General features: G+C 48.6%; 5 protein-coding genes across 5 annotated transcripts; 2 read left to right on the forward strand and 3 right to left on the reverse strand.

Moving 5' to 3' along the window:
- Positions 1-3,484: 3,484 nt before the first annotated feature.
- On the reverse strand, positions 3,485-4,522 carry DFJ58DRAFT_845756 (uncharacterized protein; the record flags this gene model as incomplete). Its single annotated transcript, XM_041393195.1, has 5 exons — positions 3,485-3,527; positions 3,722-3,895; positions 4,044-4,330; positions 4,383-4,458; positions 4,485-4,522. 5 exons carry the CDS (start codon positions 4,520-4,522, stop codon positions 3,485-3,487), a joined length of 618 nt encoding a protein of 205 aa, XP_041238572.1.
- Positions 4,523-6,533: 2,011 nt separating this feature from the next.
- Positions 6,534-8,557, forward strand: DFJ58DRAFT_845757 (uncharacterized protein; the record flags this gene model as incomplete). The annotated part of the gene is made up of 10 exons (XM_041393196.1): positions 6,534-6,671; positions 6,949-7,060; positions 7,120-7,213; positions 7,255-7,263; positions 7,387-7,410; positions 7,465-7,522; positions 7,710-7,889; positions 7,956-8,177; positions 8,314-8,404; positions 8,469-8,557. The coding sequence occupies 10 exons, from the start codon at positions 6,534-6,536 to the stop codon at positions 8,555-8,557; spliced, it is 1,017 nt and encodes a 338-aa protein (XP_041238573.1).
- Positions 8,558-10,389: 1,832 nt separating this feature from the next.
- Positions 10,390-11,849, forward strand: DFJ58DRAFT_109209 (uncharacterized protein). Its single transcript, XM_041378656.1, has 5 exons — positions 10,390-10,627; positions 10,678-10,698; positions 10,752-10,844; positions 10,900-11,114; positions 11,162-11,849. The coding sequence occupies exons 1-5, from the start codon at positions 10,567-10,569 to the stop codon at positions 11,471-11,473; spliced, it is 702 nt and encodes a 233-aa protein (XP_041238574.1). The 5' UTR covers positions 10,390-10,566; the 3' UTR covers positions 11,474-11,849.
- Positions 11,850-11,856: 7 nt separating this feature from the next.
- On the reverse strand, positions 11,857-13,366 carry DFJ58DRAFT_812761 (uncharacterized protein). Its single transcript, XM_041391549.1, has 5 exons — positions 13,176-13,366; positions 12,911-13,107; positions 12,400-12,864; positions 12,142-12,356; positions 11,857-12,093 (listed from the first exon to the last, which is right to left on the reverse strand). The coding sequence occupies exons 1-4, from the start codon at positions 13,273-13,275 to the stop codon at positions 12,171-12,173; spliced, it is 948 nt and encodes a 315-aa protein (XP_041238575.1). The 5' UTR covers positions 13,276-13,366; the 3' UTR covers positions 11,857-12,093; positions 12,142-12,170.
- Positions 13,367-13,391: 25 nt separating this feature from the next.
- On the reverse strand, positions 13,392-15,331 carry DFJ58DRAFT_109246 (WD40-repeat-containing domain protein). The gene is made up of 7 exons (XM_041378657.1): positions 15,311-15,331; positions 14,534-15,258; positions 14,451-14,471; positions 14,319-14,399; positions 14,041-14,262; positions 13,597-13,990; positions 13,392-13,544 (listed from the first exon to the last, which is right to left on the reverse strand). The coding sequence occupies exons 2-6, from the start codon at positions 14,945-14,947 to the stop codon at positions 13,676-13,678; spliced, it is 1,053 nt and encodes a 350-aa protein (XP_041238576.1). The 5' UTR covers positions 14,948-15,258; positions 15,311-15,331; the 3' UTR covers positions 13,392-13,544; positions 13,597-13,675.
- Positions 15,332-15,466: the final 135 nt, after the last annotated feature.

Here is a 15,466-nt window from a genome sequence, read left to right on the forward strand (position 1 = left end):
AGTAACCCCCTTCTTTCTTTGAATCTCAGGTACTTACTTTCAACGACGCCAAACCCTTGTTTTCGACTAGCTGGATCCTGTCACAATCGCATGGTTTACGAAGTATTGGCTAATCCATGCCACACGGTGCCGCAAATGGTACCGAGTCTGTATTTGACCTCTTTTTCGTGACGGTGAAGCAGCCAAAATCTCTGACTTGCATCCGAATCTACTGTCAACAATCGTGTAGATGAGTATTTCATGACGTTCCCGCAAATACCTGGAGTAAATGACTCGTCGGAGGGCCATATGGAGTATCAAACCAATACGTTTCGTTGGCTTTTCACACAGCTGATCAATACCTCGTTCTACAAAGTTGGTGCGCGCTAACATGATATAAATTACTTGACGTGCAGAACTCGCCATGTCATCAAGCAGACGACGAGATACTGCATGCCACATACCTACCAGAATACACCTCGATGATACACCCCTCTTATTCCTCGGATGCACGGTCCTGCCTCTCCCCCCAAGGTTCGTGAACCTGTCATGTTCCCACCGCTTCACACCCTGCGAAGGATTGGCCTTTCGACATCAAGCAGCTGGCAAGAGGAACTTGTTGGAGAATTTTCATGGAAACATCGTCCTTACTTGCGCTCCCACCATGAATTGCAGGGTGTTCTATGATGTCTGGATTCTGAAACCGAAAATGAGAATACACCGTGTTCGACTCCATTCAGCAAGTTGTCTATCTCGTTCACACTCACTTCGTGCTACCATTGTCGTACATTGTGTAAGTAACAGTGACGAGAAATCAATATGAGTGGTTGGAGGTTACCGAAAAGGCAATCGTAGCGCAGTCTGGTATCCGTATCATACATAAAGGACGGATCAAAATACATCAGAGGGAGTGGGATGAGTAGGTGGAGCACATCGATGAGAGTCCTTCAAGAGATGTAAAGGCGTGCGGCTCATGAAGAATGAGAAAATCACGGGCTAATGACGATCATCTGTGTATTCATGAGAAATACAACCAATAAAGAGCCAGAAGCGTGTCCAGAGTCCAGGATGTCTTATCGTGACATCAGGGCGGGAGAGTGTTGACGTTGTAGTTGCAGTAGCATGGCTGACGCCAGGTGTGGTGGATGAACTGGAGACCGCAGCTTGTGGTTGAGAAGATGGTTGGGTGACATTGGGCTTTGGAGGCTGTGAGCTGCCCGCAGTAGAGTTCTTCAAGTGCAATATCAATGGTTTTTTTCCGTTTCTCCCTTGCGCAAGCATTTCTCTACATAATATTAGGTGGAGTTGAACGTCCGAGAGAAAGAAAGAACCCACACGTGTGCCCGGCGCACATGGGACCTCAACAACTGCGGGGCTGCGCCCTTGCAACACGGTGCCTTCACTACTTTGTCCGTGTCGTTTCACAAGGCCTTGAGCCCACTTGAGAGGTGAAGAAAATGACGTATCATGGTTATTGGAGGGGCTGCGGTGGAATAAGCGACGAAGAAGTGTGCTTCTTTGCGATTCTGAGGAGGAGCGAGGGTGGCTTTGTGAAGAGAACTGGAAAAACAAAGTTGAAAAAAAAACGAAGTGACACTAATATCAAGAACATACTCGAGAACCATTTGGTGGGACTCCATTGAAAAAACCTTGGGGTATCCGATCAGCAGGCGGACGTCGCCGGACTGGACGCTGTGTAGCATCAGACTACAGTATATATGTTGAGCACAAGGAGATCTTTTTATGAAGGTGTCACGTACAGACTTGTTGGCCTGGTAGAGCGTGTTCAGTTGTGAGAATGTAATACAACGAGACATGCCAGTCAACTCACCTTCAAATTTGAATCCGAAAGAAGGTCATCGAGACCAGACTCTCTAAGAATTGCAGCAACATCCCATGTGTACGTGTTTTTGTCCTCGCAGCCAGTGGCTAATCGCTTTCCATCCGCGGAAAACGAAACACAGTACAGTCCCTCACCCTGGAGGGATGAATTGATGGGCTGTCCATTGTCGAGGTTCCACAATCGCGCTGTGTCATCGAACGATGCGCTTGCGAGGATGCGGTCATTCGGCGATATTGCAATGGCAAAGACACATTCAGTGTGCTCATCCAGAACCACAGTTTGCTCCCACTTGGTTGTATCCCATGTCCTAATCGAGGAATCATATGACCCGGAGATAAGTGTTTTTCCATCCTTGGTCCAAGCCAGGCAAGTCACTTCCTCTGTGTGTCCTTTGAGAGTTGCGACAAGCTCGCCTGTCTTTTCGTCCCAGATTTTAATTGAGCACTCGGGGGTTTCAGTGAAGGGCTCGTCCCGTCCACCAGTCGCAATCAAGGTCATGTCTGGTGAATAGACGGCTGCGTACACGTCATTGTGCCCAGTCTTGATTGGCTCTAGGATTGTCTCTTTGCTTTCCGCATCCCATTGCCTTGCAGTCCCATCCTGAGATCCGCTTAACACTCTCCGACCATCTCGACTCCAGTTGACGGACCACACAGGGTTTGTGTGCCCCGTCCATTTCGCAATGACCTTGCCTTTGTCGATATCCCACAACCTCACCGCACCATCCTCACTCCCGCTAACCACTTTTTTCCCGTCCGGAGACAATGCTATGCTCTTCACTTCACTTTTTCCATCCCGCCAGTCTTCTCCTATTTGTTTCCCGTTCTTCAAGTTCCATACTCGCAGCGAGCCGTCATCCGAACAAGTGATAATCCGCTGTCCATCTGGCAGGTGTATAACGCCCCGGACCAATTCAGTGTGTCCTTCAAATTTCTGGTGAGGCGTAGTTACTGCTGCCTCTTTCGTTTCAGTGGTGGAGGAAACCATGCCTACTACCGAGTGCAGCGCCATCTCAGCTTTCATCGATCAAATTTCAAAATCAGCACTTACGGGGACAGCAGCGATGGGTGGGCAGCAGGGAATAATGGCTGTTCCGGTCAAGTTAGACTTGAATCCTTGGCTTCCTGGTATGTTGTAGATGCTTTATCCTATTCGCTTCACAGCTTATACACAGCATAGGCTGTGCGACTGAAGCGCCCAACTTGAAGAATCCTCTATTTCCGGTCACATTCCGTGACTCTCTCAGTCGACATTTTCAATATACGATATATACGGCATGCTCATCACATATGCTACTCCAGTTCAGGCATTTAGGTTTACATTCTCCACCTCATTATAACATCCCCTGCCTTCGTCGTCTACTGCCCGATCGAGATGAGCTACTGGAAACCGCGATTCCGAATAAGTTCATCTCACGCTGGAGTTCATGTAGGAGGTATCCACGCGACCTGGATAGCGATTGAGCTCGAGCAATGTGGTTGGGTTGCCTTACAGGACGTAAGGAACGAGCATCTTGGTAGTGGTTCGTGAGATGGCATTCGCTCTTGTGCGTGAATACTCTTCGTGGTTACCTACTTATTTTCCTGTCCCAGAGAGCCGTGATAAAGAAATCTCCTGTTAGTGCGCGAGTTCTAGAGCTGCTGTAGAAGCACACACTAAACTTTATATTGGCACCACCCACTTGAGAGGAATGGCCATTTGCCAGCTAGAAATCGTCAAACCATAGATGACCGTATCATAAAAACGGGCGAAAGAACATCTACTGAGTAAGGTCAAGCTAGTAATCCAATATAAGATAACCATAGACACTAATTATCGCAATACACCAAGGTAGCAGAAGACGCAGTCATGTGTAGAAGTTGAACTGTGGATGAGCGTGACGAACAACCAGGAGCTCACGGTGCGGTCAAACACCACCTACGCTCGCACGTATGGGCAACAGTGGACACAGCCGATTTCTGACGCAAAGGCCTTGCACCATTATCAATTTTGAACTGCCAGATTTGAAAAGTGAATTTGGTCTCTGCGTTAAGGAAACCCAGGTGATATGTGGTATCGTACAAAAGAATGGTTCTAAATCATGGGTCGTGTAGCAGGGCAGGCAAGTAGCGCGAATGGGTATAACGCATCAGCGAATATACGTGAATCCAAAATAAAATAGAAAAAGCATACGAGAAATCGCTGAGGAAATCGTATATATTAAGGATAATTATCAGTATACTCAGGAGACAGACAACCAATAAAGAGCCAGAAGCGGGCCCAGAGTCCAGCCTGTCTTATCGTTGCATCTAGGCGCGAGGGTGTTGAGGTCGTAGCTATGGTAGGATCGCCGACGGTAGGTGTGGTGGACGATGAGGAGCCAGCTGCATGTGGTTGCGAAGATGACTTGGGGACATTGGGCTTGGGAGTCTGTGAGCTGCCCGCAGTAGAGTTCTCCGAGTGCAATGGTTTCGTTCTGTACTTCTGCTTCTGTTTCGCTAACGCAACCTCCCTCGCTGAAAAGTTTCTCTACGTGATATTAGGTGAAGTCGAACGTCCAAAAAAGGGAGAAAACACATACAGGTTTGCCCTTCGTACACGGAACTTCAACAACTGCAGGGCCGTGCCCTTGCAACTCGATATCTTCACCGCTTTGTCTACGCCGATCCAAATGGTTACGAACCCAGTTGAGTGAAGAGGATAGTAACGTATCATGGGCATTGGAGGGGCTGCGGTGGAATAAGCGACGAAGAAGTGTGCTTTCTTGCGGTTCTGAAGAGGGGGGGTGGCTTTGTGCAGGGAACTGGAAAAACAAAGTTGAAAAACAAACGAAGTGACACTAATATCAAGAACGTACTTGAGAACGATTGGGTGGGACTCCGTCGAGAAAACCTTGGGGTATCCGATAAGCAGGCGGACGTCGTGTAGCATCAGACTACAATATATATGTTGAGCACAAGGAGATCTTTTAATGAAGGTGTCACGTACATGGAGTGCCGACTTGAAGTTGGCCCAGCAGACCACGTTCAGTTGTTAGAGTGTAATACAACGAGACATGCCCATCAACTCACCTTCGGATTCGAAGGAAGGTCGCCAAGGCCAACTTCTCTAACAACCTCAGCAATATCCCATATGTATGCGTTTTTGTCATCGCAACCAGTGGCTAGTCGCTTTCCATCCGCGGAAAAAGACACACTGTTGACTTCCTCTGCATGCTGGAGGGGCGAACTGATAGGTTGTCCGTTGTCCAAGTTCCACAATCGTACTGTGTGGTCACGTGATGCGCTTGCGAGGATGCAGTCATTCGGAGATATTGCAAGGGCATAGACAGCATAAATGTGTTCAAGCAGAACCGCGGATTGCTCCCACTTGGTTGTATTCCATGTCCTAATCGAGTTATCCCATGACCCAGAAATGAGCGTTTTCCCGTCCTTGGTCCAAGCCAGGCAAGTCACTGCGTTGGTATGTCCTTTAAGAGTTGCGACAAGCTTGCCTGTCTTTGTGTCACAGATTTTGACTGAGTACTCGGGTTTTCCAATCAAGGGTTCTTCCCATCCACCAGTCGCAATCAAGGTCATGTCTGGGGAATACACGACTGCCCACACTTGATTGTGCCCAGTCTCGATTGGCTTGAGGATCGTCTCTCCGCTTTCAACGTCCCATTGCCTTGCAGTCCCATCCCAGGATCCGCTCAACACACATCGACCATCTCGACTCCAGGAGACAGACATCACATCCTTTGTGTGCCCCATCCATTTAACGACGACCTTGCCTGTGTTGATATCCCACAACCTCACTACACCATCCGAACTCCCACTAACCACTTTCTTCCCGTCCGGAGACAACGCTATACTGTTCGCTTCTCTTTCTCCATCTCTCCAGTCTGCTCCTACCTGTTTCCCACTCCTCAAGTCCCACACTCGCAGCGAGCCATCCAATGAACAAGTGATAATCCGCTGTCCACCGGGCAGGTGTATGACACCCCAGACCAATTCAGTGTGTCCTTCAAATTTCTGGCGAGGCGTGATTAATGATGCCTCTTTTGTTTTAGTGGTGGATGAAACCATGCCTACTACCGAGTGCAGTGCCATCTCAGCTTTCATCGATCAAATTCCAAAATTGGCACTTACGAGGACAGCAGTGATGGGCGGGCAGCGGGGAGTAATGACTGTTTTGGTCAAGTCAGAGGTGAATCCTTTACTTCCTGGTACGTTGATGCTTTATCCTTGTGTTCGCTTCACAGCTTATACACAGCATAGGCTGTGTAGCTGAAATGCATCTGCCTCCGGTCACATTCTGAAACTCTCAGTCGTAGCGCTCCAGTTCGGGCATTCAGGTCTACATTTTCCACCAATTTCTCCCTTCGTCGTTTACCATACACAGCGTTTTCAGTTACTCCATTCAAATCCCACAGGTACGTCCATCCACCCGTCACATTCTCTCATGCCTACTTTGAAAAACATATAATCTGCCTATCACTTCTCTCTCCTGATGGGCGACTGATTGTTATCTGCAGATGGTTACACAACGTCGAACAACGGAAATACTGATATTCGGAAACGCTTATTCGTAGCCCAGCACTGCATTCCTAATAATCCACGTAACACCTATCATACTCGCGCACCCCGCCCAGACGTTCCCACACTGCCTCAGCATCTTCTCACATGCATATCAGAGAACTTGCGGCGAACACGAAGATCAAAGTCAAAGAAGTTGATTTGAAGGTGGTAAGATGGGCAAGAGAGGTAATGCTGCATTTACCGAATTCGAAATCACGAGGACGAAGGAAAGAGATGGCACTGTGTACAAAGTACCCGCTCTTGCAGCAAAGACAACCAACCATGCACCAGATGCAGACGTTTTTGGACCCGTAAGTGACGCTTAAGGGAAGGCACGTGCGGTGGACGAAAGAACTGGTGATATAGAGCAACAGAATAAATCTGTCTGTCCAACTCTCTTTCTTGGTGTCGTTCCGTTGCGCTCAAACGTCACATTCCAGATTCCAGAGATCATCTGTAACACCTTGATGTAGTCTGTATGTCCAAGGCGCATCCGGAGTTGAAGGAACTCTTGCATTCGTGTATCATGAGATGGGGTTCGCTCTTGTGCGTAAATACTCTTCGTGGTTGCGTACCGCCCTGTCTCAGAGGACCATGGTAAAGAAATTTCCTGTTAGTGCACGAGCTCTAGAGACGCTTCTAGAAGCACACATTAAACTTTATGTTAGCATCACCCACTCGAAAGGAAGGGTTCTGAGTTGTGAGTGTCCTTAGTCATTCGTTTTGTAAGATCCTTTGATCAGTAATGATGCCCCTTAGGCTTCACGGTCGACATGTCGGCTATGACTGCTCCTCCGTTTATATTTCTGCTTACTTCCCTTACTGAGTTCCAAGGTGCAATCAGTTTTGAGCGGTATATATCGATCTGACTGTGCTGTATTGTTGATTGTCTAGTCTACTCATGTGAGCGACCCGAGTTGTTCGCTGCGATTGCCAATGGGAAGACAGCAAGCCCGAGCGTTGGCTGTGTTGAAGTTTGTGATATGCTTGTATGTATCCCTGGAATGAAGCCGATCTATGATGCAGGCCGTTGAATCCTGTTCTTGGAGAGTAAGCATCTTCATTGCCGACACATATGTCTTGCGCTGATCTGATCTCTTCTAGACTCTTATATGGGTACCAGCCAGCGAGCGTAGCTCGTGAAGGAAAAACTACCCTGGTTGTATAATACATCTCCCACCACCCTCCTATCACAGCTTATCGCATAGAAAACCGTGAAAAAAGTGCGATTTTGACGGGACATAGTGCCCAGAAGACGAGTTTCAGCAGTACGTTTAATGTTTCTTTTCTTCCTTTCGTGTGTCACATATCATCCCGCATGCCTGACGCACGTTTAACTTCAACTGTAGGGGGAACATCGTAACGCGGTCGGGCATGCAGTTCTGACTGGATCCCTTCCGTCTGGGGAGACCGAGGAATACCTGATCACGCTTCCTCGACTCCGCATCGATGGGCTGTGGTACGGATCACCCTATATCGAGCTTGCAGAAACGAGTTACGTTCAAAGCTCTACTTGGTGGCTTTCTACGGTACGTGCTTACTTTCTACTTTTCATCATCCTTGCTATCCCAGTGTGAATCTGACGAACCAACCAGATCGAATACAAAGGCAAAGGCTATTTCTCCGGAAAATCACACACTTTCAAAACACCGCTCACCCCGCCTTCACATATCCATACCTCCCCTCACGTCATCAAAGGGACGGGGCATGCGATGTCTAAAGAGTTGCATGGCGGTGCTACGTTCCATGATGTGACCTCGCCGAAGGAGGAGATTACGGTTGCGCCTGGGGAGGAGCAGGGAGAGCAGGAAGTTGTGGTATGGTGTTACGAAGGGTATTAGGGAGGGTGGTGTTGAAAGTGCTGCGACGTTTGAGGGGAAGATTGAGGTGCGTTCATTGTTCTCTTTTTTTTTTTTTTGCTGATGCATGATTTGAAATTTGGGTTTGGAACAGAACGAGCAAAGGCAGAGAAGACGGGACGAATCTGCTAGTGGTACGACGTGGGAGTTGAAGCATTTCAAACATACGGAACATGGTCCTGTCTGTGAGTGTACCCCCTCTCTCCTCTTCATCATTTGTTTAGATGCTAATGCTAACGCTCTTTGAAGACGAACGTCTATGCAAGCTGTTCAAAACAAACCCCCCAGCAGAAAATGGATATGTTCACCTCGGCAACGTTCCGCGCTCTGAGACTTAGTTGTGGATACCGGGCAAGTATGCCTCTAGACGCAGATATGGGCTTGATTCATTCATCCTTGGGTTGGTTGTATCAGCATTAGGGCGATGATTGGACGTTATCATATCACAGATAAAGACTGATCTAATTCACATTTTCACACAATTGTTAGTTTATTGCACGCAAGATCGATTTTTTTCAGCATTAGGAACGCATAGACCATGCAGTGAATTCATCCGCTGGACAGTACCAAGGGTTTTGGAGCTGGAAACACAGAGGGCAAAGACTTTGCTGAAAATCCCTCAAGAAATACATGCGGAAGTTCAGCCTTCTATTCAAACTGACCGCTCTCAATTAACAACAATATAGCCGGTACGTTGATCGGATTGCACTATGTACGTGAATCCTGCGACGAACTTCATCGCAGTTGACTTTGGAATCTGGTACTGCTTGTGTGAGCGATAGCGCCGTATGCGATGGCGATCACGTCTGTATAAGTAAATCGTTCTTCTCCTTGTCCATGAGTTTGTTGCTGTCGACGTGAATAGTATGTCCCGGGATCAACCTGACGGTCAGTTGAAACTCGCCTGCTGCTTTTCGTTGTTTTGCTAAATAACTGGTTAGACAACGGGCGCTAGCTCAAAGGGAACGCAGCTCGTCGATAATAGTAGACATTGAGGACGCAGGGGAACCCTTCGCAGTGAACAGCCTCCTGTCCTCTCTAGTGGTTGAGAATCAGCTAATCATAATAGACTGAGGCTTAACAGAATGTGATCATATGGTACTTGGGCGCTTCAGCTTGCACAGCCTATGCTGTGTATAAGCTGTGAATCAAACACGAGGATAAAGCATGTGAGACGTACCAGGAGGCAGTGAATTCACTCTTGACAGAAACACCCATTGTGCCCTGCTATCCACCTGTCGTTGTTATCTTCGTAAGTGATTATTTTGGAACTTGATCAATGAAAGCTGAGATGGCGCTGCACTCTGAAGTAGTAGGAATTCTGGAGTATGGCTTTACCCACTAAAACGAAAAAGACATCAACGATAACGTCTAGCCAAAAATTTGAAGGACACACCGATGCTGTCGAGGGCGTCATACACCTGCGCGACGGACAGCGGATCATCACTTGTTCATATGACGGCTCGCTGCGAGTATGGAACTTGAAGAGCGGACAACAGATAGGAGAAGACTGGCGGGATGAAGAAGATGGGTGGGATGAAGAAGATGGGTGGGATGAAGAAGATGGGTGGGATGATGAAGACGGGTGGAATGAAGAAGACTACCGGGATGCAGTGCAGAGTATAGCGTTGTCTCCGGACGGGAAGAAAGTGGTTAGCGGGAGTTGGCATGGTGCAGTGAGGTTGTGGAACATCGACACATGCAGGTCATCGCTAAATGGACAGGGCACACAGGTCGAGTGGCGTCTGTCTGCTGGAGTCGAGATGGTCAAAAAGTGCTAAGCGGATCCTTGGATGGGACTGCAAGGCAATGGGTCGTGGAAAGCGGAGAGACCCTCCTCAAGCCAATCGAAACTGGGCACTACATGGTGTGGGAAGCCGTCTATTCGCCAGACACGGCATTGATTGCAACTGGTGGACGTGACGGGCCCTCGCCTGATGGACCCTTCGAGTCCTTGATCAAAATCTGGGACGCAAAGACAGGCAAGCTCGTCGCAACTCTCAAAGGACACACATGGGAAGTGCGTTGCCTGGCTTGGACCAACGACGGAAAAAACGCTTATCTCCGGGTCATATGATAACTCGATTAGGACATGGAATACCAAAACGTGGAAGCAAACCGCGGTTCTGGATGGGCACATTGCCCTTGTCATAGACATTGCAATATCACCGAATGACCGCATCCTCGCAAGCGCATCATCGGACAAGACTGCGCGATTGTGGAACCTCGACAATGGACAACCCATCAGTTCGCCTCTCGAGCACTCAGAGGGAGTTCGTTGCATATCGTTTTCTGCGGATGGAAAGCTACTAGCAACTGGCTGCTGCGATGACGGACACGCGTACACATGGGATGCTGCTATGATTGTTCGAGAAGCTGGCCTCGACGACCTTCTGTCAGATTCAAAGGTGGGCATGTCTTATGGTATACTTTATTACAACTGAACGCGCTCTGCCAGGCCAACAAGTTGGCACTCCATGTATGTCACACATTCATAAAAAGATATCATTTTGTTCAACATATACACTCTAGGCTGGTGCTACGCAACGTCCGGTCCAGCGACGTCCGCCTGCTTATCGTTTACCCCAAGGTTTCTTCGATGGTGTCCCACCAGATCGTTCTCATGTACGTCATCACTATCATTTTGAGTATTATCCTGACATCTGGTTTCAGTCCTCAGCACGAAGTCGTCCCCACTCCTCAGCACATCCAGGCGGCACATTTCTTACCCGCTTGTTCCACCGCAGCCCCTCTGATACCCATGATACATCACTGTCTTCTCCACTCGACTGGGCTCGAAACCTTTTGAGACCGCGCGGACAAAGTGATGAAGGCACCGAGTTGCAAGGGCGCAGCCCCACAGTTGTCGAGGTACCGTATGCGCAGGGCAAACGTGTATGTTATTTCTCTTTCTCAGCTGAAGTCTACCTAATGTCACGTAGAGAAACGCTTGCGCAAGGGAGAAACGGAAAAAACTATTATTACCCTTGAAGAACTCTACTGCAAGCAGCTCACAGCCTCCCAAGCCCAATACCACGCAGCAATCTGGCACAGCAACTCAGACTCAACCATCTTTGCAACCACAGCCAGCTGGCTCCAATTCATCTACTACACCTGCCGTCGGCGATAATACCGCAGCTACAACTTCAGCGCCCTCGCACCCTGACGTAATACTCAGACAGGCTGGACTCTGGACTCGCTTCTGGCTCTTCATTGGTTGTCTGTCCCCTGAATTCCAGGATGGTCGTCATTAGTCTACGATTTTCCTCGTCCCGTACGATTATTTCTCGCGCACCTCTGAATATTGTAACTCTCATCAATGTGGCCTGCCTCGGCTATGCTTCGAACTGTCCTTTTTTGATACCATACGCTAAGCTTTAGTTTGGATTGAACGTCTGTGATATTGATGGGCGTTCGAATGATTATTCGCTTACTTTTCCGTAGCAATTATCGTAGATATGGACTTTATTGATTCATACTTTTGCTTGAGGTCATTTGTGTGAGCGATAGGGCGATGCCATTGATTGGACGTTCTATGGATGCCCACATGATCTGATATATTCACCTACTCCATTGGTCACACAAACGGTCGGACTTGATTCATTCAGACTTTCACCTGGGGCTCCAATAATGTATTCTCATTTCTCCATGTCAACACGACGGACGAAGTTATCTGTTCAAGGTTGCAGCAGACAGAGCTGTGCCATTGTATTTATATGAAGCTCTTTGCCATCGGTCATCGTATGTGATTGCGGCTGGGTCCATGACTCCATCTCACCGCTGCCGGATGTCAATGAACTTGAACTATGGACAGGTGCTAGCTTCAAACGTATCAATATCATATGTAGCACACTCGTTATTCTTTGGAACCCAACTGCTTTCCATATTAGGCTAATAGAATCCTCGATCTCCTCGCACTCACCTCTTACCCATCCATGATCAATCTGATCGTCAGAAACCGTAGCCAGAGTCATAATCCCCTTCGTCGTCGTCCTCGGAGTCATCGTCGTAACCCTTTGCTTCCTGTCGTTCTATGGCACCTTTCCGCTCTTCTCCTGCGTCTCTGGCGAGTCGGAGGCCACATGCATTTCGTATCCCCCGCGCGACCCATTTGTCGCTCAGCCCCTCGAGCATCAACTCATATGGCCTGTCATCACTTTCATCATCAGTACACGCCAACATCATATGAAATACCAACAGCAGCGAGAAGCAGCCGTATGCCCCTTACGAGTGATCGGTGATATGCGAGCATGGCCTCTGAGTCGGTTTCAGCAGGTTTCTCCAATTCTCCAAACAACGCCTCGTGAACGTCCATGACTCCTTCCTCGCGCAACTCCACCCTCCCAAACTCAACGTGTGGCCCATGTTCGCCATAGTTTCTATAGTAGTCATCGTAGCAACCCCAGCCTAAGGTTTGCCACCCATTGCACGTGTAAACATCCGGAGGCCCGCCCATCTTGAGCTCATTTTTGATAGCAAGTGCATTGCTTGCCGTCGCAGATGGGCGGCGTTGGATCTTGTACCCGAGGGTATATTGCCAATCGACCTCTGACCGATGCGAGCGGCAGTAGTATTTAAAATGCACATCGATGTACATTGGCGCAGTGGGTGAATAGATCCTGACTATGTGATTAGTGGAGCGTGGCTGTCGATGTCAGTAATGAAATACAGTGTCAACAAGCTGTACGCACTTTCTCGTCATCGAGCACCGTATCGTTGCATAAAATGGTAATGCATTTCTGGAGTGTGCCGTCCTCAAAGTCCATTTCATCCTCAATCTGAGAAACGCAAGCTTTGACGCTGTTGAAAAGCCAAGCGTCGTCGGAGTACTCGTCGTATTCATCCTCCTTAGAGTCTTCCTCAGAGCCCTTGCGTGGCACAGAGACAACTGTGCGGTACTTTGATTGGTTTGGAGGCGATTGATAGAATAATTGGTCCATGCGCTCTTTGTGGCACGAGTTGGGCGAAGTAAGGGACCAAAGTGATGTTCCGCCAGTTCAAGCCCTTGTAGATCAGTTTTAGCTGCTGAAGGATCACTAATTGTATTTGCAGGCATGATGGAGAGTGAGATACACGCAGAGCCTAGCTACGTGAACGATTCGGAACGGTGAGGAAGAAGGGCATGCCGAGACGTGACATACAAATTCAGACGTGACGTACAAATTCAAGCAAATTGGTCCTCACGTGATCGCGACACCTATAGTTGTTCACTTCCCCGCTATCATAGACTGGCAGTATCCAGAACCCGGAATATCTCCCTTCCCTGGAAGTTGGAAGACGCAATGGATGAATCAGTCCCAGAAATGTCCCTTCTTGGCGTCCAGACTATTTCATTGTTCAGAAGACTCAGATGGGATTCATGGCGCATATTACTAACGTCTTGCATGGGGTTTTCCTTGTCAGTGTGCCTTCGATGACAGTACCTGTTCATCAGAAATCGCCAAGGAAATCGTATATTAATGATGATTATCAGTGTACTCAGGAGACAGACAACCAATAAAGAGCCAGATGCGGGTCCAGAGTCCAGCCTTTCTTATCGTTGCATCTGGGCGTGAGGTTGTTGAAGTCGTAGTTATGGTAGGATCATCAACGGCAGGTGTGGTAGACGACGACGAGCCAGCTACATGTGGTTGGGAAGATGGCTCAGCGACATTGGGCTTGAGAGGCTGTGAGCTACCAGCAGTAGAGTTCTTTGAGCGTAATAGTTTCATTTTCTGCTTCTGCTTCTGCTTCTGTTTCGCTAACGCAACCTCCCTCGCTGACGCGTTTCTCTACGTGATATTAAGTGAAGTTGAATGCGACAGAGGGAAAAAAAACCTACACGCTTGCCTTTTGCATGCGGAACTTCAACAACTGCAGTGTTGCGCCCTTGCAACCCCATGTCTTCACCACTTTGTCTGTACGGTTTCAGAAGGTTTCGAGCCCAGTCGAGTGGAGAGGATCGTGACGTATCATAGGAATCAGAGGAGCTGCGGTGGAACAAGCGGCTAAGAAATGTGTTTCCTGGCTGTGCTGAGGAGTGGGGACGGCCTTGTGCTGAGAACTGAGAACACGGAGGTCAGGAAAACAAAGTAAGTCGAACTGATAGTGATGACGTACATGAGAACGGGAGTCTGGTGAGACTCCATCGAAAAAACCTGCGGGTGCCCGATAAGCAGGCGTACGTTGTGTAGCATCAGACTGGAGTATGTGTTGAGCACAACTAGATCTTTTAATGAGAGTATCACGTACATGGAGTACTGACTTGCTGGCCTAGCATGCGAGCGCATTCAATTGTAAGAATGTAATACAATGAGACATGCCTGTCAACTCACCATTGTATCCAACAGAAGGTCGTTGAGGCCGGCTTCTCTAACAATCGCAGCAACATCCCATGAGTACGCATTTTTGTCATTGCAGCCAGTTGCTAGTAGCTTTCCACCCTCGGAAAAGGACACGCACTGCACTGGCTGTGCATGCTGGAGGGGCGAACTGATGGGTTGTCCATTGTCAAGATTCCACAATCGCGCTGTCTTGTCATCTGATGCGCTTGCGAGGATGCGGTCATTCGGTGATATTGCAATGGCCGTGACCCAGGAAGTGTGCTCAACCAGGACCGCGGTTTGCTCCCACCAATTGGTTGTATTCCATATCCTAATGGAGTCCCATGACCCGGAGATAAGTGTTTTGCCGTCCTTGGTCCAAGCCAGGCAAGTCACTTCCCACATGTGTCCTTCGAGAGTTTGCATCAAGCTCGCCTGTCTTCGTGTCCCAGATTTTGACTGAGCACTCGGCGGGATTTCCACTCACGGGCCCATCACGTCCACCAGTCACAATCAAGGTCATGTCTGTTGAATAGACCACTGCTAACACCCGCCGGTGCCCAGTCTCGATCGGCTTGAGGATTGTCTCTCCGCTTTCCACGTCCCATTGCCTTGCAGTCCCATCGGAAGATCCGCTTAGCACTCTCCGACCATCTCGACTCCAACAGACAGACCACACAACATCTTATCAGAAGAGAGAAGAGCCGAGGCGAGACGCCGAGCGACAACCACAACGACTATCAAAATAGACGACGTTAGAATACAGAAATACAGGAACGTAGGTTATACCTATCAAAATAGACGAGCACGAACTGGGAAAGGAGAGAAAGCCGAAACGAAAAAGATGTAAGTACTGGTACTACGAAAAAGGAAATGTGATCGAAAGTCAGCAAACAGCGTTCATGACAATACCCCCTCGTCAAATGGTCGCGTCCCGCGACCAAT

Source organism: Suillus subalutaceus, assembly GCF_016647625.1.
Source record: "Suillus subalutaceus strain FC151 chromosome Unknown DFJ58scaffold_147, whole genome shotgun sequence".
Classification (NCBI taxonomy): Eukaryota; Fungi; Basidiomycota; class Agaricomycetes; order Boletales; family Suillaceae; genus Suillus; species Suillus subalutaceus.